Source organism: Kogia breviceps, chromosome 5 (genome assembly GCF_026419965.1).
Source record: "Kogia breviceps isolate mKogBre1 chromosome 5, mKogBre1 haplotype 1, whole genome shotgun sequence".
NCBI lineage: Eukaryota > Metazoa > Chordata > Mammalia > Artiodactyla > Physeteridae > Kogia > Kogia breviceps.
In genome coordinates this window covers 37,646,280-37,671,282 of record NC_081314.1, presented here as the reverse complement: position 1 = coordinate 37,671,282, position 25,003 = coordinate 37,646,280, and the positions used below count along the sequence as shown (strand labels likewise).

The following is a 25,003-nucleotide window of genomic DNA, read 5'->3' as shown; positions in this document are numbered from 1 at the left end:
CAGTTTAAAATATTGTGAAGAAATATATTTATATATAACTATGCTCACATAGATATTATGTACACATACTATGTATTTAATGTACCCATAAACTTTGAATATGTGTGTGCCAGAAGGATAACCCACACATATGCAGGAACCCTGAATAATAGATTGGTGTGGACTGTGAAATGATTTCTCAGAAATGCATAGAAATAAAAGAGTATTATTATGAATAATTATAATAACAAAACTTTTACCGTATTTACATAGTGCCTATCTCCCAGGAGGTAAATATGCTTTCTAGACATTCGTCAGCATCTCTGTGAGGTGGGGCATTGGGAACACGATCAAGTCTCATTTTCCACAACCAGCGAGCCTGTCCAGGACCACACACTTTCACGGTGGCAGAGTGGAGCACAGACAAGAAGGTTTTCTAACTTGCAAAGTCTCCAAACACCAGACCAAACAGTCTTGGGGTGAAATCAAGTTTCCATCTTACAAGAGAACTTCCACCACAAAGGATTAATTTTTAAGTCCTCATATACTTGTGATTGTGCATTATATTTGTACCACAGGGAGATCAAAATGGTTTTTGGTTTTGGCAGGTGAAAAAGTCTAACATTCAGTGTGACTATAATTCAGTGTAACTTCTCCAGTTTAAGTGCAACACCGCTGACTGCTCTACCGGGGAATTGCGGTCAATGTCTAAGCATGGCTGAAGAAATCTCAAACAAACAGCTGCTGCCTGGTCACAGAGGCAGCCTGCAGTCTCACGTTGTCTTAGAGGTCTCTCCTACCTCCACGTATGGTACACACGTAAATAAGCATTTCAGCACAAAATATACAGTCAGCATGAATCAGTTCATGTTTAAATAAACAAAGGCCTTAGGGGTGAACTTTAAAGGCCAAGAGCTCCTCGGAGTGCATGTTGTTTAAAGATCGAAGATCTGGCAACTTTAGAAGAAGTTTTGTAAAAATAGAGGCCTCATTTGGATGGTTTTTCATTATTAAGGTCCTTAGGGCGCGGATGAGCGTTTCCTGCAAAGCCTCCACAGAGTTGACGTTTTCTATCCCGGATCGATCTGAGGGAGAGTGAGGAAGAGAGCAAGATGGAGGAGAGGACACATTATTAACATTAAATACAAATACAATCCGTGCTCATTGGTCTCATTAATGAATTCAAAACAAGGTTTTACACATTGCAACAGAGGCAAAAGATAACTGACAGAACTTTTTAAATCCCAATGGCAAATTTTTGTAGCTATTTATTATAAAAATAGATATCACATAGTTCATTCAATAAATCAAAATTCTTTATAGTGATTAGGTATCTGCTCACAAAAATCTAGAGGTTCCGATTTTTTAAATTAGATGCTATCTAATTTCAGCTGCTTCTGATTGGCAAAACGAAATGAGTCGTATTTTCATCTCATGTGGAACATACCACAGCGGCACGTCACCATAGGTGGCAGGCACCTGGGACCCACAAGTGGATCCCTCTCCCCTTGGGTGGGCCAGACTCACTCACTACTAATGAATAAAAACATTGTAGAAAAAGCAGTGGCTTCCACCTTAGGCAACCGCTCACTCGCTTGCCCTGAGGAAAGCCGGATGCCATGTGAGATGCCCTATGAAGTGGCCTGAGTGCGAGGGAATTGAGGGTGGTCCCCAGCCGCCAGCCAGCCAGGAACTGAGGTGCTCAGTCTAACGACTGCAAGGAATGACTCCTGCCAACCACCACGTGAATAAGCCTGGAAGCAGATCCTGCCCTAGTGGAGCCTTCATGTGAGACCAAAGCCTGCCCACAGCTCGACTGCAACCTCCTAAGAAACCCTGAGCCAGAGGCACCCATATCTTAACCCTCAGAGATAATAAATGTATGCATTTTTAAGCCACTGAGTTTTCAGGTAATTTGTTATGCAGTAGTAGATAACTAACATAGTATGCAACTTTATAACCTAGTTATATTAACTTGCATTCACTGTCACTTAGCATACTGTGTTTATTAAACTCATCATACAAAATGTTAATAAATTAGTGATTTAGCATAAACCAGCAATAAAGGAAAGTATCCTTAAATGAGCTGAACTTATGTTGTTTGCCATGGACTTTTTTCATCAGCATGGGCCATTTCTTCCCTTTACAATAGGAGACCGTAGTACACAAGAAATATTCAATGGCTCCAAGTATGGGGGTTGTAATCAACAAGAAAAGGACTTCTCCAAGGAAGCAATATTCTCTGGCCATTTACACCATTTTTTTTTTTACAAGGAAATCAAGGAGGTCTTACATTATAACTGATAGCTGAAAAACATTACTTGCAATGAAAACACTCAGAACAAGGACTAAAATTTAATAGTAAAGGGGGGAGAAATGTCTAACTTAAATGCAGGAAAAAATGATGAAAATAGTTTTATATTACATTTAATGAAATTTGGATTATGACTACAACTGTGTGCTAATTCTAACAGGAAAAGAAACAAATTGAATGTTGACTACTGGCTGGGGAGCAGAGGGAGTCATGATTTATCACACAAAGTTGTGAGATGGACAAAAGATCTCTTTTGACACTTGACTCTGGCCAGGCAATCACAAGGGTCATCTCTGCAAAACTACTTAAAGCTTTCAATCATGCTTCCAAGACTCTCCTTGCCTTTAATGTTCAAGTAATTGTTTTCTTTAACAGCCTTGCAATTTAGTAATTCATTCACCAAACACTTATTCTGTGATGGGTGCTAGGGAATTAGCAGTGAACTTAACAAACAAACCAAAATTCCTTCCTTTAGAGAGCTCATATTTGGACAGAAGAAAGTAATAGGTTTACATTGTATCATCAGTAATTTACAAAAACAACTGGGAAAGAATGATGGTGATCCCCACAAACAAAATAATCTAGATGGCAAAGAAAGAAACAGACAGGAAGTGGGAAAGGACATTTGAGTTAGTATTATACATGGTTGGTCCTCCAGTGAATATCTTGTGTTTCCGTGACCTATGCTTATGTAGTCAACCCCTTCGGGGAAACAGATGCCTATACTGTACCTAAAAATGTTAATCATATTAAATTTTTCTAAAACCATGTTTTCATGATTTGAAGACCAGAGGACCTAACTACAAATCTAGCTGGATCATAAAACAACGATCCTCTAGAAACTGCAACACTAAAACGCACGGACTGAAATGGAAATTCACCTTCCAAAGGATGCCCTGAGTGCTATACTACTACCTGCATAATTTAATTCATGATACGGCTTTCTACTTCTTTAATTATCTCCCAAGCTTGTCCTCCTCACCAACTGTGCTCCTGATGCATATTCACTTCCTACACGATGGAAGTTAAATTCCTTCAACGAAGCCTCTACGAGGACAACTGAAACCCACATCCAGGTGAGCCCTGGTCTCACACCCACAGGCCAGTCTCTAATCTTCAACTGGAAGTGACTGCGGCCATTACACACAACCTGAAAAAGAATTTACCTTCCAGGTGTAATTCCTCTTCTCTCCATGGTATCAAGAGTCTTCCAATCTCACAGGCAAATAAATACCATGTTTGAGACTGCTCTCTCCCTCAGCAGCTACGGCTATTCTGTTAACAAGCGGTAGGGCAGGAAGGCTTCTGAAGCTAGACTAACAGGAGTTCAAACGCCTGATCAGCCCATTACGAAAAACGTCACCTTGGGCAAATTATTCAGGCCCCCTGTTCCTCAAATTCCTTGCCTGTCATAACTGAGGATAACATGTCCTAGCTCACATCCAAGGTCTGTTGTGAAGACAAAATTATATAATGAGATCATTAACTAGCATTTCTTCCGACAACCACCAGAACAGAACAAGAACCAGAAGTCAAGTGTAGATTCCAAGAAAAACAAAAACTATTTTGAATATAAAGCAAACTATAATGTTGCTTAATTCTAAACAGTTAACAGAGAATATAAGTAAATAACCCATTTGTTATCTGACCCTGGAACACGCCCTTCAGGAAGGGCAGGTTTAGGGGAGAGTCTATGCTGCCTTGTTACCCTTTCAGTCCCACCGTGTGAACACTATGGGACTATTCATGTGATCATACTAATACAAATGCTGATGTTTTACTGTTCAATTTTTAGAATCAACTAATAAAGCATGGAATATAGTCACATTTACAGAACGTAAATATTTTCATTCTTGACAACGTAGAAGAAATGTTAGCACAGAAGAAGCCAGGATGTGGAGAAAGGAGGGCCCTGTGTCCCTGGATAGTGAGAATATTCTATCTAAACTATCTGAGAGGTTATGAAAGAGTGAGCAAAGACTGCAAGCATGTTAAATTTATAAGTAAAACCAATAAAGTAGCAGAAAAAATAAAACATAAAAATTGAGAGGGAAAAGTGAGAGGGAACTTTTTGTTTTTTTAATTTATTTTTGGCTGCATTGGGTCTGTTGCTGCGCGCCGGCTTTCTCTAGTTGCGGCAAGCGGGGGCTACTCTGCGTTGTGGTGCATGGGCTTCCCATTGCGGTAGCTTCTCTTGTTGTCGAGCATGGGCTCTAGGCCCACAGGCTTCAATAGTTGCGGCACAGGGGCTCTAGAGCGCAGGCTCAGTAGCTGTGGCATGTGGGCTCAGTACTTGTGGCTCGCGGGCTCTAGAGCACAGGCTCAGTAGTCGTGGCACACGGGCTTAGCTGCTCCGCGGCATGTAGGATCTTCCTGGCCCAGGGCTCAAACCCGTGTCCCCTGCATTGGCAGGCGGATTCTTAACCACTGCACCACCAGGGAAAGCCCCAAGAGGGAACTTTGATTTATCAGTTACATCTACTAAATAAAAAGAGGTACAAGCATAGTATTTAGAGTTGGGTGAGCAACCATCAGAACAATTAAAAAGAAAGATGGTTAGAAATCTACTTCTCTGAAGAACAGGCTAGGAATAGAAGAAGGAAGGCTTTCCATTTTATACTCTTCTATAGTTACGGAATTTTATTTTCCTGCTTTAAAAACAACAATAGTTCTTTTTAAGTGACAAAGCTTTAAATTCAACATGAACACTATCATATATTTAAGTGAAACAACATATTTTAAAATGCATTCATGCTGTGTTGCCTGTGTATCTTCATATATAAACACAACACAAACAACAATGCCTTACCATCTTTTACAGTCAGTCTCTCTCCTTTGGTACCATCTATCAATAAGCAGGCAAATGGACAAATGGATGGATGGGTGAATGGAGAGAGGCAGACCCCTAATGCTAACAGTGGTCTTTCTGGGTAGTGATATTATCATCTTTATTTTCATCTTAATGTTTTCTAATTTCTCAAAGAACCCATATTATTCTTATGATCAGATAACAAAAGAAGGCTTTTTCAAAATTAAAATTTGAAACATAAAAATCACGTTCCTGGTGGAAAATACAACTGAAGTAGCACGGTTCCGGCAGAGAGCTCCCCTTCACCCCGGGGCCTTCTTTTCTTCCCCTGAACTACCTCGGGGACATAGTCCCTCCTTCCCCCCTCCTCTGCCACAACCTATTTCAGGAGAGTTCACTCCACTGCCTCATACCTGGAGTTATTTCAACAGCCTCTCGACTTGACTCTCCAGCTCTGATGACTCACCTGTCTAATCCACCCAGGACAAAAATGCAGAACTAAGGTTAAAGCATCGCTTTGTTCATGCCAGATCACTCCCCTACTTAGGAAGTTTCACTGACTTTCCACTGCCCCATAATTCGGTTAAAGCTCTTCTGTTTGGCTCGCACAGCCGCCACTCTGTAATCCGGTGCTCCCTCACCCCTAGCCTTCTGCCCCTCCTCCTTGACGTGCACCCCAGGCTTTGGCCCCGCCCCGTGCCATCCCTCACCTGGCTGGGAAAACCTAATACCCCATCCTCCCCACAAAGCCTTCTCAGATGACTTCATCTTCCTTCCTAAACTCCTACCTACCTCAGTCAGAACCAAGCAGTTTAGTAACACAAAGCTTTCTGTGTTGGTTCTGTCTCTTCAAATGGAACACAAAGTTTGTGCCTTAATGCTTGTTCTGTCTCCCCCGAGCACCTAGCACTTAAGGCATATTCATCAGATAAAGAAGTTACCAAGTATGGATTACCTTTATTTCATAATTAAAGATTTAGTAATCTGATGACAACTCAAACCATTACTAATTACTCATGAAGAGACTGCAAAATGGTAGGTAAGTGCAAGAAGCATTACAAGGTTACTAAGAAAACAGGCATCCCTCACTGACACAGTCCGTCCAAACTATTCCCATAAGTGCACTTTTAGCTACCCAGGTAGAGCTGATCAGAAAAGGTAGCCAAATAATGCTTGCAAATGGCATAAGTTTTTTATACCACTGACGTGCAACAGGCCCTTTAAGATATACAAAGAGCTTCCTCTCCTTAAGGATCGCTGATGTAAGAGTTACTGACTTACAGTCCAGCCACATAACCAGGGGCCACAACTTATACTTTACAACCCTCACAGTGCTCAGCACAAAGGTCTTTTACGCAGTAGGAAGCAAATGGGAAACTTAAAGTAAGTCATATCAAAATACTGTCTAATTCTCAACAAATGGTTTAAAATAAAGTTAACGATACCTAAAAATGGCTGGCACTTTCTTACATGTCCCCAAGAAAGTCACTGTCTCAATTTCCAATTTGCTATCGGGAATAATCTCTGCCTTACTAACTACTGTCTGAGTTGAAATACTTTGGTCAGAAATAACTGCAATATAATGCAAGGTGGCAGGGAAATTGGGAAACACCATCAATGACTCATATAAATAAACAATAAATGATAGGACTCAACAATCTTGGAGGCTCCCATGGTACAATCCCCACAGGATAAGGAAACCGAGACCCAAAGAGAGAAAATTACTTACCAAGTCACACAGAAAATTCAGTAGCAAAGCTGGGTGAAAGCCCACAACTCATAATTCTCTGATTTTTGTAACAAAACACAGTAATACATCTTGATACTTGTAACATTTTCAAGTAACCCACATAATATTTTAACTAAAACTTAGATTCATATTATAACCACCTACCTAGAAATACATAATGTTCCAAAAAATAAATCCATGAGATAACACTTTAGACTCGTAAAAAATTATGAACAAAAGCTAAAGACTAAGAGAGGTATATATGAGGCCCAGATCTAAACATCCTTTTATCCCTATACAGCACTTTTGACTTTTACTGCCATGATAAAAAAAAAAAAAAATTAATTATGCAAAAATAACAGATTCATGGTTTAGCATCTTTCCTAAGGCCTTCTCCCCTCTACACAGCTTGCCAGAACCTAGCCAACTGCCACCTTCTCCCCACTTGGTCACTGTATTCCAGGTGTCACACAATTGTCAACCAGCTTCCTTACCTGCAGAAACCAGGACAACTGCTGTAAACAGACTCATCTCTTCATCACTAAGTTGGAGGGCATTTAGCTTCTCACTAAATTCAAACATAGAGTTTAGCAGATCCCCTGCTCCCATTGAGTGTAAATCATCCACACTATACTTCTTTCCACTTAAAAAGGTGACAGTACGTTCCTTTGCGTCAAATAATGATGCAAACCGTACCATTAAAACCTGGAAAAAGAAAAAGACTTAAATGTATCTGGAGGAGTTCAATAGTAATACTAAAAAATAACTCAGTATTCAAGTCAGTTAAGAGTCATCCTACACATAAAGGAAGAGTTGTAGAAGAAAAACTGAGTTTATTTTTACCCAGAACCATTTGCTTAAGACAAAATCTCCACCAAAGCGATAAACACTCTAGGAAGAGCATCAGAAAAATTCCAGCTGCAGGTGGCAAAATACTCAAGCCCTGTGATGCTCTGAAACTATTAATAAAGATTCTGAAATGAAAATTCAAAATTAAAGCAGGCAAAAAAAAGTAAAAACCGAAATTAAAGCAGGCAATAATGCCAAGAAATTTGAAACTGGGCCTTGGCCAAAGGCATTTAGCAAACTCTTTAAGCTACCAAGTGTATCATATGGTCTCTAAGCCCTAAGTAAAAAGAGCAGTATTTCAATGCAACAACACTTGGAGACACCCAAACACCAAATGCAACCAAGGCAAATGCAGCAGACGAACTCTAATTAGTCTATTTTAAGAAAGCATAACCCAAAGAGACAATACACAAAGAAAACTATGATCGTAGGTGCTCCAGACATCAAGTTATAATGGAAATTCAGACCAAACCAGTCAACAACTGCTAACCTGCAGCACTCACTCCACTATAGTAAACGGTAACATCTAGGTCACGTATTTCTCTCATAACCAGAGGAACACTGAACAAACACCTGCCCTTTGCAATGCTCCTAAGCAAAGACTTGTTTTACCCAAGACAATCCAAAAGACAGTGAGCCTTCTAAGAAGATGGTGCTAGCTCTGCAACACAGCAATCCTCAGACAAATCACAAGGTGAAAAGAACACAAGTCCTGGAGCATGAGATTTGTGTTCTAGTCCTGACTGTGTTATGAATCTACTGGTAACCCAGGAAAGAAAAGTCTATTCACCTCTCTGGGCTGTAGTTATCTAACCTGAAAACTGGGTGAATTGAACTTGATCTCTGACATCCCTTCTGACTTTAAACCTTAAATCTAATGTTTTCCTTTGAACTGAAAACCCTAACCTATAGGTGTTTCTTTGGAATTCTATCACAGCTATTTTATTTACACAAACATCTTCTCTGTTCTAGCTCAGGTGTCCCAGAGAATAGAACCGAAGGCAAGGGTTTATGTGGGATGTGCACTGGCACATGTGAAAACAACAGGAGTTAAGAAAAAGGAAATGAGACGGAAAGGAAAGAGAGTCAGTATCAGAGGACATACTGCTAAGCTGGACACCATATGACATCAAGAACTGAGAGCTGGATCCTGTGGGACCATCCGGGGAAGTGAAGATCTTCCCGCAGCTCCCTTCCCCTGCTGATCAAAGACTGGGCCCACCCGGCATCAACGTCCCACCCACCCCCTCCATTTCAGGATAATGCCTACATGAGTGCTGAGCAAGTGCTGAGACTTCTCCCACCTCAGTAGCAGCAGGGAAGCCCCTGGGCAGACAGGTGAGAGGTCCCTAAGCAAGCGCAGCGAGAGGCTCTGTCTGCATCCTACTCAAATTGGCAACAGGGGCTGCCCCAGGCCCAGGCAGAAGGCACCACAGCAAGAGAACGTGGAGTAGCAAAAGGGACCAAGGATCCTGGAGTGAGGCGAGGCCATGAAGACCCACAGTGGTACATAAGAGATGTCTGAAACAACTCCCAAATATCCTACCATCTCCTAGGAGACAAAAAACCACAATCTATTTACCCTTCACATCCAGTACTGAACATAGTAAACGCTGGGTTAGGCTTTCAGGAGGTGTCTAACTCAGGGAACCCACCAAGTCCACACCTGAAAGTGATTCTAGAACTTGGGAGTTCATGTGCTGCAAATACAGTCCGTTTGTATTTAAAGTCCTAAGTAACTCGGCGTTTACTTTGTCTTTTCCCAAGATCCTGAGATGGTCATTCTTTTGTTGATATTTTCAGCCTCTGGACTATAAACAGTTGCTGAGAAAAGAATCAAAGTAAAATACTACCTTCGACTTCCCTGGTGGCGCAGCGGTTAGGAACCTGCCTGCCAATGCCGGGGACAAGGGTTCAAGCCCTGGTCCGGGAAGACCCCGCATGCCGCGGGGCATCTAAGCCCGTGCGCCACAACTACTGAGCCTGCGCTCTAGAGCCCGCAAGCCACAACTACTGAGCCCATGTGCCACACTACTGACGCCCGCGCACCTAGAGCCTATGCTCCACAAGAGAAGCCACCGCAATGAGAAGCCTGGTGCCGCAACTAGAGAAAGCCCGCGTGCAGCAACGAAGACCCAACACAGCCAAAATAAATAAATAAATGTATTAAAAAATAATAAAAATAAAATAAAATAAAATACTACCTTGCCCTGTATCAATATTCAGGATAAATAAAACCTACCTCGAAAGTCCCAGCCTTTAAAAGGTTGACCTGGTCATGTTGAGAGAGATCTCTGAACCCGGGAATACGCTTTGCAAACTCCACCACTTCCTTCACTGCCGGGGTGAAGCTCATCGAAAATTCTTCCCAGATTTCATGTCCCGATTTATGAGGATCCACATACGGAGACTTATTCATTGGACAAACCTAATATGCACAAAACAGAAGAACTACTGAATTGTGAGAGGTGGTAAAGAAATTTCAAAGGTAGCATATCAATCAATGGAAACCCCATGAATATACCCTCTAACACCAGTAAAATCTACTAATATTAGCACTTTCTCCATTTGCTACTTGCCTTGTGACAGAGAGCCTCAGAGCAACCTAACTTAAACAGCAGTTAACTTACCATAAAAGAGGTAGCCTAAGCAAAAAGTACATCTATCACAAGCTAGTTCAAAGTTGAGAGTTTATTTTGTAATATTGCTGCCATCTTGCACTGGGTTTTATGGTTTTCAAACAAATTCATACATATTCATTCACTTGATTCTCAACCCTACTACTTAGTCATGGCAGACATTATAATTACCATTTCTTAGATAAGGAAATGGGACTTTAAGAGGTTTAGTGATTTATCCAAATACAGCTAGAAGTCACAGGCCTAGAGTCCAACCCCACACTTAGTATTTCAAAACTCACTTTTTTCTAAATAGGCACAATTACACTGTTGTAATTTCAAACAGGAAAAGACAGTGAGATGCCTCACTTTTTAAAAAAAGGTCACTGACCACTTATTTCATATACAATGGTGTGACCATTGGCCTCCACTTGTTCAATTAGGACACAATGACTGGACATAAAAGATGGACCTTCTAAATGAGGGTTGGGGAGGAAAAAAATAGGAAGCCAAAGAAGGTATTAGGACACTACAAAGATTATGAAACATACGCTGTATACTCTATTAGTAAAATCAGCCTTTAAATTTTCATTAAATCCATAGGAGATGGAGGAATGGGATGATTCTATAACCATGGAAAATATCACAGATCAGAACCTAAATGCTTACACGTTTTTTCCCTCCTTAACAGAGCCACTAAGCCTAAAAAAATATGAGGCTACCTTCCAGATCCATGGAATCAAATACTTGTAAGTGACCCCAAAAAATGTAACATTAGGACTGGGGTAGAGTCAACTGATCTTGAAAATGAAAAAAGATTTTAATTACCTGGCTGTAGAAAATACCAAGCACTATCAAAGGATCTCATTGTGTAAACTGGAAGTGCCGTGGTACTGCTGTTTTGGATGAAATTTGGGCTGAATATAAACAATGTACTTTCATGTAGACTATTGTATTTGATGAAAACACTTAAATGATATGAGTAACATTAACTCATTCCATAGGATGAAGTCTGAGAAAATCCTTAGAAACCAGCGAATTATGCCTAAATTTTCAAACAACAAAACATCCGTGTTCTATAACCAAAGACCTTTTTGCATTATAATGGTTAAAAAAACCACTTTCCTTCTAAATCAAGGAATTACTGACCACGGCAAACTAAAAGATCAGCCCTCTGAGAAAATCCCAAAGCTAGTAAGGCAATGATTAACCTGAACACTTCAAGTTTGAAAAGGATTTCTAAGAATTAAAGGACCAATTCTTCATGATCCATATTTTACATAAAATCCTAATCCCAATCATAGTACCAATCAAATAACATGCCTGTACCTAGCTCTGTATGAAATCAGCTCATTCAACAAATGATGTTTATTAAAAATACCTGACCTAAAGTACTGCGCAAAATTGATTCTATAAATCTCTTAGGTTTTCTGACACCCCCGCCCCTGTCCTCTGAATAAAAGAAAGCCTTCAAAGCTTTCCTTGATACAAAGTGAGCAAAAAAAGTGATTTCACTATACCAGATGCATTCTCCCTCCAGCGTTGCACAGGTAACTATTCTTGTTCTCATTCTGAGAACATCCGTCTATGGAAACTCTATCACATACTCTCTGAGTATAAGCATTGGAGAAGTTCACACAATGTCCATTTGTAATACAAATGGCACGCCCATTGGCGTAATGCATTACGTTCCTCCCTTTGTACTGTCCACCGAGGTGCTGCTGGCTGTCACTACAAGGAAAGTGGCTGCTAAGCCCACTGCCACAATGGTCATGATTCAAATTATATTGCTCCATGTTCTTAGGAATCCGTTCTCTCTGTGGCTGCATGGTCTCTGCCGAGTTTTCTCGTTGCTCCTGATTATACATAAAGGTATCCTTGTGCGCTCTGGTTACCATGCCAATCACTTCTTCCTTTGCAAAATCCGAAGAGGGAGAAGAGCTTTTGATGTTTTCTTGCTCCAGCTGGGGCTTGGGTCGCAGCTGTTCCTGGGCTGGTAAAGCTGTCTGTTCATGATGCTCTACTAATTGGTCATTCTGTAGATGACCACTGAACTGGCTGTTCATCATGGTCTTCATCGCACTCTGCATCTCAATTAGCATCCTCTGTTTTTCACGCTTAGGAATACGACCAAACCGAACAGCTATTGAAGAAAAAGACATTTAACATCTACATTCTAAATAAGACCCCTTTATACAAAATAACACAAAACTGGTTCTGACAGCTATGGCTTCCAGTCATGTGAGTAAAGAACATCCATTTGGGGCTTCCCTGGTGGCGCAGTGGTTGAGAGTCCGCCTGCCGATGCAGGGCACACGGGTTCGTGCCCCGGTCAGGGAAGATCCCACATGCCGCGGAGCAGCTGGGCCCGTGAGCCATGGCTGCTGAGCCTGCGCATCCGGAGCCTGTGCTCCGCAACGGGAGAGGCCACAACAGTGAGAGGCCCGCGTACCGGAAAAAAAAAACAATAAAAAACAAAAAAAAACAAAGAACATCCATTTGTGTCTGGCCCAAATTATCCTAAACTTGCTGGTTATGTTTTTCTGGTACCCCAGGAAGTGGGAGCACGAAGAGAATTTTTCGCTTTTCTCTCAAAATAAAGCTAAGACAATCTCTAGGGTATTTTATAAACAAAGCCTAAGAAAGAAATTTGAAGTTAACTAATGAAAATCAGTTTGCAGCAGACCAGCATTACTATACAGCACCTTACTAAGAAAGCTGAAGGCTCTGTTCTCAAGAAGGCACGTGTGATCCAGCTACCCACATCCACCAATGCTAATGGAACACAGAGGTACAATCACTCCCTGAATGACCTCTGTCCATTCATTTTTGTAACCTTATTCTCAAGAGTCAACTATGAAGGGATCTCCTTTTCCAACTTCTTAAAAGAGAAAAATCTTAAAAAAAAAAAAAAAAAAAAGAAAAGAAAAATCACAGTCAATAGAAATGTAGTTATTGGAAAATAAACTTGCTGGATTTTAATTAAAATCAATGAAACAAAAATAAAATCATTCATCCTGCACTACCTTAGAGACTAGTCTTAGAATGAGTCCTGTTTCCAACATTCATATCCCTGAGAGGAAAAAGCTTCTTTCCACCTAACATTTATACAGAGATAATAAAAATTCAATATCTACCCAGCAAGAAAGCCTCACTAATCTAACTGCAGCCTCTGACATTGTCATGACCACAGACAAACAATTTTATCATGGTGCACACTCTACCTCTGCTCCCTCCTGAACAACTGATGGCCATTTTTACTCTTTTTGGGGAAATCAAAATATCTATCAACTTTGGATTAGTATTTATAGTGCTATAAAAAAAATTTTCAGGCAACTGAAAATACAAAACATCAATTGCTGAAACCTGTCATTCAAGAACCTCCTTATTACAACACTATATTTCTGCATCAGTAAGATACTAGAGTAATCTAAAGGACTGCACAAATGACCCTTCCCTAGATAAATACAAGGTTCATTCTTAGCAATTCTTAATTAACTCTATGAAGTCAATCCCTCTGAAAACCTCTACTCCTCTATTATGTTACTTAGAACACAATGAGACTATCCAAAAATGATTTCCCAAGAACAACGGACGGAAGAGTCACATCTTCCAGGGACGTCATCCATAAATAATACTAAAGGTCCTGCAAATCACCACAACCTTTATTTTCCACGGGAGTGGATCATGACAGAAATGAGCAACCACCTCCACTCCAGACCCTGACGTCTCTTTCAATTTTGCATCTCCTTTCAAAGTATTCAGAATCAGTGCCCTAAAAGCACTGTGTCATATCAGGACTGAGAAGTGATAGAGCTGATTCACGTAGGGAGGAATGGGTTCCTCAGGACTGCTAAGAGATCAGGGAAAAAAGCCAAGGACTCCTATATCAGGAAAAAGTAAATCTTTTTTTCTTTTAAGGAAAAAGAAAAAGTATTTAACTTGCATAGGGGAAAAATGGGTCTTTTCACAGGCAAGCAACAAGAAAAGAAAACAGCCAAAAGCTGTTTCTGGGGTGATGATGCTAAAATTTTGACTTGAATGAATTTGGCATTCTACAAGGCATCAAAATGTGTTTTCTAAAATCTGTTTCACCCTGAGCACAAGGGGGCCATTGGTAATCGGCTTATAGCTCTGGTTTATGCTGAGAAATAAGGGCCAAGTTCCACGCACTTTAAGGAGAGCACTCTTTAAACTGGGGACGTACCATCTCTTGACATTCCAACAGACAGACACTTTTTGAAACGACACTGCTGACATCTGTTCCTATTCATTCTCATTATAGAGCAGTTTTCATTCTTCAGGCACTTCTTGTACTGAATGTTTTGCTGAATGCTTCTCCGGAAAAAACCCTAAGAACAAAGGAAGACGTAGCCATCCATTTAAAAACATCCAGATGAACTCCTTGTAAGCATCCTCCCACACCTAACCAGCCAGGACACTGCTAGCCACCAGGAAGAAACTCTGGCTTAGAGCTGAGGGAAGCAGAATACTGACACACACAGTTTAACTGGGTTCTTACCGACATCAGCAAGTACCTGTGCCTACTAGCCAAGCAAAGCCCTTCTTCCATGCTTCCCGCTGAAGATTCTCAGTACCGCCAAAGACCCCTGCCCACCCAACCCCCGTCCTACACTTTACCCTGTTACCAGCCCTGCCTGCCGGCACGCCCTCCAGCTCACGCTTTAATCACATACAAATTCCAAAACGCTTGAAACATGAATGACATTTTCAACAAGTTGACAGAGAAATGTGTTCCATACCATAACTTCCCCACTAGAACTAAGCATTACGTTGGTAGAACTCAGTCTTTCCTGGATTATTACCTGCTGACACCAGCAAGGCCCACTTATATGTGCCAGATGTTCCTGGCTACTTGTCCGCAACAGGTAAGTGTCACACCACATGCCACAGACCAACTAAGGATCCAGGAAAGACAGTTCCCAGCTAGATGGCTACACAGAACTGCCTTCACTACACGATTTAAGTTCATGCTCTGTAAGTGGTCTTCAAAGATCTCCAGCTTAATGGTTCCCTTGACTTTTTCAGCAAAATCAAAATTAACAAAATTATTTTAAACTGCACTTCCCTTAACTATCATAACCACATATTTTATGAATCTATTATTAGTAATTATGGGATACAATATTGTTATACTTTGTTACTGCAATACTATACTTGGACACTACAATATCTGAGCTAGACACATCTTTAAGAGCAATTATGTGTGGTATTTATCAGGAATACACAACTAGGCTCAGGTGCTTGTGCTTTTGTTTCTCTAGCTATAAAGTGAGACTAATGCCTGTCCCACGTTATTTCATATTTTTGTAAAAAAAAAACCTATTTATAGAATTTCAAAACAGTGGGAAAATGCTACATCTGTACAAAATACTGAGTAGCCTTGTGAAGTGATCGAGCCATTAAGCGCTACAAAATTCACAATTCATTCAGAGCCACCCTAGAAAATATTTTCTCTTTCATCATGTACATTCACTGTTTTGCTCACCCACCACATCCTGCCAAACTGGATTCCTGCTTCAGTCAGAGAACAGCAAGAGCACGTGTCTTGGCCATGTTAATTTTAGATACTCAGGAGAAAGGATTGTGCCAGATTAGAAAAGAGAGATTCCCTAGATATAAGTAGGAGGTATAGACTTCTCACTTGGAATTATCTGACTCAGGAATATTCAACTAAACTTATAAATGAGCTTTCCCAAGGGCTCAATTTATACTCAAGATTCGTTTACTTACTTGGCATCACTTCTGAAGACAGCACATTTTTACAAACATCTAGGAATTATTACCAACTCCTAGCACCCGACATTGTCAGAACGTCAAAGTATCTGATGAGACCTACTCGAAGTCTGGTTTAAACTAAGTCCCAGAAAGGCAGTAGTGCCTCGTCTGCTCTGCTCTCTGCTGTCCACCACCACCTAGAACAGTGCCTGACACATTAATGAATAAACACTTCATACCATACTTAAGTTTGAGTGAGACAGCAAATTTATTTTGATCAAAAATTTAAAGAAAAAAGAAATACTTTCACTGAATTTAAAATATATTTTTCAAAACAAGTTATGTTTATACATTACATAAAATGCTTAAAACTTTAAGAGGAACAGCTGACTTCTCTCCTCCTCCCAGATTATCAATTGTGTAAATTGGCAATCCTAACTGCAATTTCTTTAATCCCAGAATCGGTAGCTTAAAGAAACAAAAGCATGCTTTACCTTACAGCCTTCACAAGCATGAACTCCATAGTGGAATCCTGACGCCACATCCCCACAGACTTTACACAGTAGAACCATGCCACTAAATTCTAAGGCACAAACAGACACAAAAGTGAAATGCTGGAAGAAAAACTAAAATTGTTTTCTTTCCAACTGAATATTTTATTTTGTTCAACCTGTAAGTACTTTAAAAATATACAAATCTACTTTTATAACATAAAAGAAAAATCTTTACACCAAATTGACAAATCAAAAGAAATCATGACAGTTTATGGCACTGCCAAAAATATCTCAGAGAGCTAGTTTTTCCTTTCCCGATGATTTTAAACATACACTGAAATTTTATAAATCTAGAGTTACTTTACATCAGACATGCAACCAGAGCTAAGAAAACAATCCTGCTGGATAAGAATTAAGAAGTTAGCCAGAGGTGTCAATCAACAAAAGGTGCAAAGGGGTGTCTCCACAGGCTGCTGTACAAATACTCAATTCAACTCACCTGCAGGTACCAGTCAGGTCCCATCTCTTCCTGATCCCACCCTATACCAGCCCATCACCTCCACACTCACTCAGGGATCCAAATTTCGACTCATTTGTATATCCCAATCCTCTAAATGTTCCTAGTTCCAACTTCATGAAAGCAAACCCCTTTCCACGAGTAAGTACTCCATTCTAGAAACCATATTCAGCACTAGGAGTGCAGAAGAGAGATAACTGTGAAATGGGGTAAGAGGCTACCCTCGAAGGAAACATGATCAGACAGCGTACATAACCACAGATCTTGCTCTGCAGCAAGAACCAATTATGACAGCCCCTAGGCTGCAACTTTTCAGATCATCACTGATTTCTTACCTAACTACTGAACTATGATTACCCAGAAGGGAGTGAAAATTATACCCCAAAATAAAATGGTCCCCCAAATGAACAGCTGATAGAACAAGCCCCACCTGCAACTGGCGGCACCAACCTTTAGAAAACTAAATAACTCACTTGTCACTGCACTGTGACTCTTTGTCATCCCAGGTGCACTCGATTTGCTTGTTTTCATAGAACAATCTATCCGATCATTCTTCAAGATGCCTTCAATATTGGAGAGATCGCCATTTTTGGGATTCCCGTTGTTATCAGAATTAGTGCTAGTTGGAGAAGATGGGACAGAGGAGGAGGAGGACTGGAAACTGTTCTCAGAGCCCTCACTGTGACAAGAGGCAGGGCTAGAGGCTGAGCTGGAAGAACTGATATAGGCAATCACACCTCCTAGAAAAAATGGGGGAAATCAGATAATTAGATACATGATAATACATATTTTCTATTTTTGCAAATCTGAACAGTAGTCACTGTCTTTAGAAACAGATTAATAGTTTAAATTACTGCACAAGGAAAAAGTAACTTATTTTCTTCCTTATTTCCTACTATTCTTCTTGCTGCCACAAAGTTCAAAGCCAAACAATTCCCACTGATTTAAAAAGTGAGCAGGTTCTCACTGGCTTTGTCATTCTGAGCACATGAAGATCCAAACCTAAAGTTTTTCATTTTCCAACCTATTACTAAAAGGAATGAAAAGCCTTCCTGAGCGACAGCATAGTTTAGAGTAATCAAGTTGTTTTGGCCGTGAAGAAATCTGGTTCTGGTGCTGTCTGCGTGTCCTTCATTATACCTTTACATGGAACAATCCCAGAACAATGGGTTCATCATTTAGCTCCCCCAGCACTTGGCTAAAACACAGGTCAATCAGGAACAGACGTCACTTGGAACTCTGGATAAAGTAGTTTACCTGGAAATGGAAAACCTTTCATAGCTGTTGCCCCCAGAATCTTTCTGTCGCGATGTTCCCCAAAGACTCTATGACTATCCACTAAACCCCAGTTCCACACACTGCCTTCTCCACCTACTTCTGCTGTTGAACTTGCAGACACCATTATCGCTAAGCCCAGACTAGAGAAGGCACCCTCAGGAATGAGCATTTTGAACAAGTTCTCCATGCGATTCTTTGCATATTGAAGTTTAAGAATGGCTATAACTAGTGAACTCAAGCACAAATTGGCCCACAGTTTTCAAGGTTGATTTTTTCACCGACTTAACTGCCTGAATATCTCTAATACACTGTGAATCCAGAGAAAAACTATTTTAACCTGGAAGTCTATCAAATGTCGTTTTACTGGGTAAAACCACTGTGCCCTCTGTTTTCATAAAACTTCACAGATCTAAAGGTCATATTAGAAATTCCAGGTAGTAGCAAACTGCTACTTTTTTCTCACTTACCTCCACTGGAAACAGGATACAAAGAAAAATATTATTCTTAGCCCTCAATAAATTCCCAAAGGAAGGTCTCACAGCTATTTATCTTTTCTAAAGGACACTTTAGATAGTAAATTCACTAACATCTCAAGAGGATAAAAGGTGAGGAAGTTAGACCTTCCCAGGGCCAGCATTTGAGTCAGCCATTTACACCCACGAGGTCTTCTAACTACCTCAGCTTAGAAATAAACTTCTAGAGATCAGAGCTATCCTGATGGCTTAGAACTGGGCTAAAGCACTGACTGGGCAATAGAAGGTATTAATTACCCAGAACACACCTTCCTTTGCAAAAGCTCCAAAATCAAGTCGAAGAAAAATTACTGGGCTATTATCAATCCAGTTAAGATACAACTCCTGTCTTTAGGGAATCAACAGCCATTTACAGGAAGCATTTGTGCCAAGAACCATGGAACCAAAGATGACCCATCAAGAAGCAGCTACAGGGGCTTCCCTAGTGGCGCAGTGGTTGAGAGTCCGCCTGCCGATGCAGGGCACACGGGTTCGTGCCCCAGTCCGGGAAGATCCCACATGCCGCAGAGCGGCTGGGCCCGTGAGCCGTGGCCGCTGAGCCTGCGTGACCAGAGCCTGCGCTCCGCAACGGGAGAGGCCACAACAGTGAGAGGCCCGCATACCACAAAAAAAAAAAAAAAAAAAAAAAGCAGCAGCTACATTCTCTTAGCAAGACCTTCAACACTGATTTAGTTGTGTTAGCATCTACCAGACACCAATCTACTCACCTGTTAGCAGCCCAAAAACATTAAAATTTAATTTCCTAAAAGGTAAGGAGTACATCTAGCAGTTCCTCAACCCAATGAAGAAGAGGAAGTGAAAAATATAAGACACCAAGAATGCCGAGAATAAAATGACAGAATATCACACCACATTTCATCCTCACAAGAACCCTATAAAATTAACTTCCAGTTTCCCATTCTACAGAAGAGGAACTCAGAGAGGTTAATACAGCTTCTAAGTGGCAGGGCCAGGGTTGAAAGTCTAGGCTGTCTAATTCCAGAGTACAGAGTATTATTTCTTACTGAGAAGACCTGGGCAAGCAGGTCACTTTCAATCTCTCTAAACCTGAGTCATCTTCTATAAAATGGCAATATCTGCCAGAGTTATGATAAGATTGAAATGAAATGGTGTTCATAAAAGGGGATTATTAAAATAAGTGATTTTTACAGAGAGTTTTTAATGGTAACACAAGAAAGGTAAAATCCCTGAACCAGCAAGTCCCAACAGCTCCAGAAACAGGCAGAATGTACTTCTTAGATGCCTCAAGCTAAAATTAGCTGAGGCACAGTCTTCTCTATTTTTAGCTGAAAAGGACCCTAGAGCTGGGCCAGGTTCCCAGGCTAGGACTTGCCCAGCACAATGTCAGACGGTATCAAACATTGTACTTCTGGGAAGCACTTACTGTCCTGGCATATACGGGGGTTTTCTTACCCTAATCCTAGGCTTGCCCATCATCACCCACCCCACTGCCCATCATCCTGGAAAATATGCTTGAGTTCAACTCATGAGTGTACTTTTCTGCCTAGTGACTTAGAACCAAACATTTTTACCTTTAAGAAGTTTTAGTTGTCTCAGTTTAAATATTGGTTTTTAGGACTTCCCTGGTGGTGCAGTGGTTAAGAACCCGCCTGCCAATGCAGGGGACACAGGTTCGAGCGCTGGTCTGGGAGGATCCCACATGCCACGGGGCAACTAAGCCCGTGAGCCACAACTACTGAGCCTGCGCGTCTGGAGCCTGTGCTTCGCAAGGCCGTGACAGTGAGAGATCCGCGCACCGCGATGAAGAGTGGCCCCCGCTCAGCGCAACTGGAGAAAGCTCTCACACAGAAACAAAGACCCAACACAGCCAAAAATAAATAAATAAATTTATAAAAGTAGGTTTTTAATAATTTCTACTCACAAGATGATACAGTGGACCTAATGAAGCACTAAACTTCCAATTGTGTCCCAGTGTCAGGGCTCCAGAGAACAAGATGGTCCCTTCCCTAAAAGGCTTTAAAGGCCAGCTGGGGAGGCAGCCTTGTTAACCAGTCATTCCAATGCAACGTGAGCAACGTTTCATACAAACTACTGTGAACTGCTGGCAGCACAAGAGCACTATAGAGGGCAGAGATCATGAGCCAAGGTGACAATAAGTGGGGTCTTAAAGAATACTAAGTTATTAAATGATGTACTACAGAAGAGATTATTTAAGAAAACAAAAGCCGTGGTGACAAAAAACAAATAGGTCTTATTTTGTAAAACAGTGTTCTTGTCTCCATGTAAATTGCTGAGAAGGGGTAGGGGGGCAAGTGTAATCTAGTGTCTGGGGGGAAGAAAAACCTACTGACTAGCAACAAGATTAAAAAAGAGGAATGATGAAATGGGGAAGCTCTACTGACCCCTGCCTTTTCCACCAGCTATGACCCTGTACCACAGCAAACCACATGGACCCCCAAGGAGACAGGACCACCAAGCTTAGCATATGCCTTCAAACGTTATGTGGGCTTCAACCTAGCACAGCTTGTGCTCCCCAAGTGGATTCCCACTTGCCTGGGTAAGTTACTCACTTCAGTTTACTTTGACCCTCATCTTCAAATGGTGACAACAGCACCTTCCTTCATAGAGTTAATGTGAGGCACCAAAGTAGCAACACATGTAAAGGGCCTGGCACATAAATGCTCAACAGAGACTGTGATTATTATTTTACCATCATTATACTAGAAGAGTTGGATCAGGATAGTTCAAACAAAACTAACCCTCTCTATCCACGCTTCTTTCCTTCAATTCTGAACATGTTGCGTGGACCCAGCGGTTTCTCTGCAGTTTCTTATTTCCAGGCCACCTTCTGACTCCCTCAACTCCAATGACTAGTCAGGCAACTTCCTTCTTCACTTCTGATTCTTCCTATTATCTTACTGTTTCTCTCTCCGAGTGACAAATAGAGTAGACTACAGGTTTGTAAAGATAACGATGGCCTATGTGGGAATGTTTTCCTAATTTTTAAAATGTGCATCACAGCCACAGTTATGAAGTGTGTACAATATGTTATTTACTTTAAAGAACTTGGTATACTCAAAATCTGTGACAAAAATGGATAGAGTCAATTTCTACAGCTTCACTGTTTCCCCTCTGTATTAGTCATGGAGAGGGCAGAGACACAGTGAGTCATGATTTACAGGACAGTTACATGAAATGGTCACTGGGTGAATAGGTATTGACTAATAAAATGTTATCGACCCAAAGGGAGGGGTCAGAGGCTGCCACACAGCACTGAATTTGGCCCCACCCCAGCCAACATTTACAACAACGTGAAGGAAGTTCAAGGGAATGCTTATCAACGCTCCTTCAGACAGAGGGATGGCAGAAACAGTATACTGGATAACAGCTTGCAAACTTGGAGCCAAATGGAAAAAGAGAAAATTTAAGAACGTTAATGGCAAGCCCCTACAGTTCAGCTCAAACAATTATCTGCACAATGGATGAAACCTAGATTCAGATCAGTTCACATGAAAAGGATCTAGCTGACTGCAAGGCTACTGTGAGTCAGCAAAGCAATATGCTACAAAAGCCAAGCCTGCCAGAGAACTCATTTACAAGCAGCATCCCCAGCTTGGAACTTGGCAACTGACCAACAACTTCCACTTCTGGATGCCACATCCCAAAAGGCAACAAGGATGATGATCAGAAAAAAAACAACACTGACCAAGGGATGTGAACTGGCGATGGGGGGGCGTGGGGGGGGGGCAGGTCAGCAATCATCCCAAGGAAATTTTATAATTTGTAGCCACACTTTAAAATCAAAATTAAGTTCACAGATAATGTTCCAGGAAGGCTCAAATCAGACAAAAACTTTCTAATCACTTGAGCCGGCCCACCTTATCCAACCACGAAGCTGGAAGAATTCATTCACGCTGGGTTAGACGAGGTAGAAGTTTATAAACTCTAAATCCTTACTAAGTAAAAGTTTAATTCCATAATAGAGTTACTTAAAATTTTAAACTATCCTCAAAGCTTAAGTTGGCCCACAGATAATTAAAACACAGGAAAATGGCGTTTTTTTAATGTTCGTGGAACGTTCACAGCAATTTGTTATCAAGGCATGGTTTTAGGACATATAATAACTTAAAAAATAATCACTGGCTGTTTCTGCAACCTCACTGGCTTTAGGTAAAGGGCCATCCTTCGTTGGGGGAAGGGGGGGGCAGCTAAAAGGACAGAAGGGAGCCTGGTACTGCTCTGTGGCGTTGCAACAGGAACTGTAGCAAGAAACGGATTGACAGAGTCAAATTCTGTTATCCTGAGACTTCCCTGGCGGTCCAGTGGTTAGGACTGGGGCTTCCACTGCTAGGGGCCCCAGTTCAATCCCTGGTCCCGGAACTAAGATCCCACATGCCACACAGCACAATTAAAAAAAAAAATCTGTTACCAGATTCAGGAAAGACCAGTGACCCATGGGTTTAAAGCAATTAAGCGAATTGACAAGGACCAGCTGTACAGGAGGCCTAGGAGTCACCCGGGGTTACCGCCCACCTGAGCCGAGGGCTTCGCTAAGGGTGGAATCCCTCACGTTCCCGACTGGCGCCTCGGGCGTATTCCTCACGGAAGGTGTGCAAGGTCGGTCGCGCCCCTGAGCAGATCGTTAAAACTGATTTTCCTTTTTTTTTTTTTTTGGTAAACACGAGGCAGCGCCACACCGGGGCCTTCCTCCACCAGTCCGCCAGGCACCCCGGAGGGTCTCGTGTCGGGGAAGCCCCACACCGGCACCGCGGGCCCTCCTACTGCCCGAGCGCGCCCACGCCCCGCGCTTCTCCCGCCCGCCAGCCAGACCCCGGCTCCGCACGCCGGCGGATGACACTGCGGCCTCCGCGCCCGCTCGGGGCCGCCGGGACGCGGGTTCCCGGGGCGCGCACGCGCGGCCCCCTCCGCGGCAAGCAACCCCGCGGGGGAGGAGGGGGATCGCGGCCACGTCACAACCCGGAGGGCTCCGGGGGCGGGGCCTCCACGGGCTGCGGCGCTCACAGCCTGCGCGCGCCCCCGCCCCCACGTGTCCCTGCGGCCCCGGGAATGTGGGTCACCGAGCCGCGCGGCCTCACGTGTCCCCGCCCGCCGCCGCCGCCCCAGCGCCCATTATGTAATGCCGCGTCACGCGCCCGCCCAGCCAACCGGCGCCCGCGCGCCGCCGAACGTAAACACAGCGCGCACGTGGCTCGCGCGGCTCGGCCATGTGAGGGGGGGCCGGGCCGGCGCCGTCAGGCCGGGTTGCGGCGTTGCGGTCGGCCACCAGGGCGGTCGCGGGCCAGGCCGGCGGGCGACGAGCGCCGAGCTCGACGCGGGTCCGCGGCGCGCGGCGGCCCTCCTGCCGGCCCCGGGCCCCCGCCGCCGCCCTCGCAGTGCCCGCCGGGCTCCGAGCGCCCCTCGGCCGCGCCCCACCCGCCGCAGTCGGCTCTTACCCGCATTCACCTCCATGGTGCCCTCGCGGAGGGCACCCGATCCCGCAGAGCGGGCAGCGCCGCCGGGAGGGCACCCGATCCCGCAGAGCAGGCAGCGCCGCCGCCGCCTCAGCGCCGCGCCGCCCCGGGCCGGAGGCAGCGGTGGTCGCGGGGCCCCCTCATGGGCAGGACGGGCGGTGCGCCGGGGCCCGGACCCCGCGGCCGGAGAGCGGGCTGCGGGGAGAGAGGGCGGCGGCGGCGAACGGCGCTCCTCGCGGGGCCCCTGACAACAAAGCGGCGGCGCGGCGGCTTCCTGCAGCCAGCGCACCGCGGAGGCGAGGGCGGCTGACGGGGAGGGCAGCCGCGACCATGTGACCCGCGCACACACCCCCTCCCTCCGCCCGCCCCGCGGCCGGCCGCTGCGGCGACTCCGCCCCTCCCGCGCCGGCGCCCCTCCCCCTCTTCCCCCTCCTTCCCGCCGCCGCCCGCTCGCGCTCACCCCTGTTCCCCTCCTCCTCCCGATTTCCCGCCTCGGGCTGGGAGTCCCCTACCACGCTCCCTTCCCCAACCCTGCACCCACCCCCCAGCTAGTGACACCTCGAGGCCCCTCCGATGGTTACCTAGGACCGTTGGGTGGCGCCGAACAGACCCGCTTTTCATGCCCCGGGCAGGGCCATCCGCAGACCGCCCCGCAGGTCCGCTCTCCCCTCGACAGACCTCAGAACGCCGGGCTCTTTGCGGACACTGTCCA

The 25,003-nt window shown here is 43.5% G+C and overlaps 1 protein-coding gene across 2 annotated transcripts; it reads right to left on the bottom strand.

Annotated features, from left to right (window-relative positions):
• Positions 1–185: 185 nt before the first annotated feature.
• Positions 186–24,419, bottom strand: NR1D2 (nuclear receptor subfamily 1 group D member 2). 2 transcript variants are annotated; one of them, XM_067033856.1, is made up of 8 exons: positions 24,284–24,419; positions 17,522–17,788; positions 16,532–16,620; positions 14,506–14,650; positions 11,819–12,441; positions 9,923–10,108; positions 7,326–7,536; positions 186–1,064 (listed from the first exon to the last, which is right to left on the bottom strand). In XM_067033856.1, exons 2-8 carry the CDS (start codon positions 17,577–17,579, stop codon positions 868–870), a joined length of 1,509 nt encoding a protein of 502 aa, XP_066889957.1. In that variant the 5' UTR covers positions 17,580–17,788; positions 24,284–24,419; the 3' UTR covers positions 186–867. The 2 variants fall into 2 exon arrangements, with proteins under 2 accessions (XP_066889957.1, XP_058920595.1); XM_059064612.2 differs by having other exon boundaries at positions 24,274–24,377.
• Positions 24,420–25,003: the final 584 nt, after the last annotated feature.

What these genes read in the sequence shown, in the direction of transcription:
- NR1D2 (XM_059064612.2), bottom strand. An exon ending in CTGGAGGGAGAATGCATCTG is followed by an intron (nt 10,109 to 11,818) that starts GTATAGTGAAAT and finishes TGTGCATATTAG; the next exon opens with GTTTGTCCAATGAATAAGTC. An exon ending in TAAAGGCTGGGACTTTCGAG is followed by an intron (nt 7,537 to 9,922) that starts GTAGGTTTTATT and finishes TTCTTTTTCCAG; the next exon opens with GTTTTAATGGTACGGTTTGC.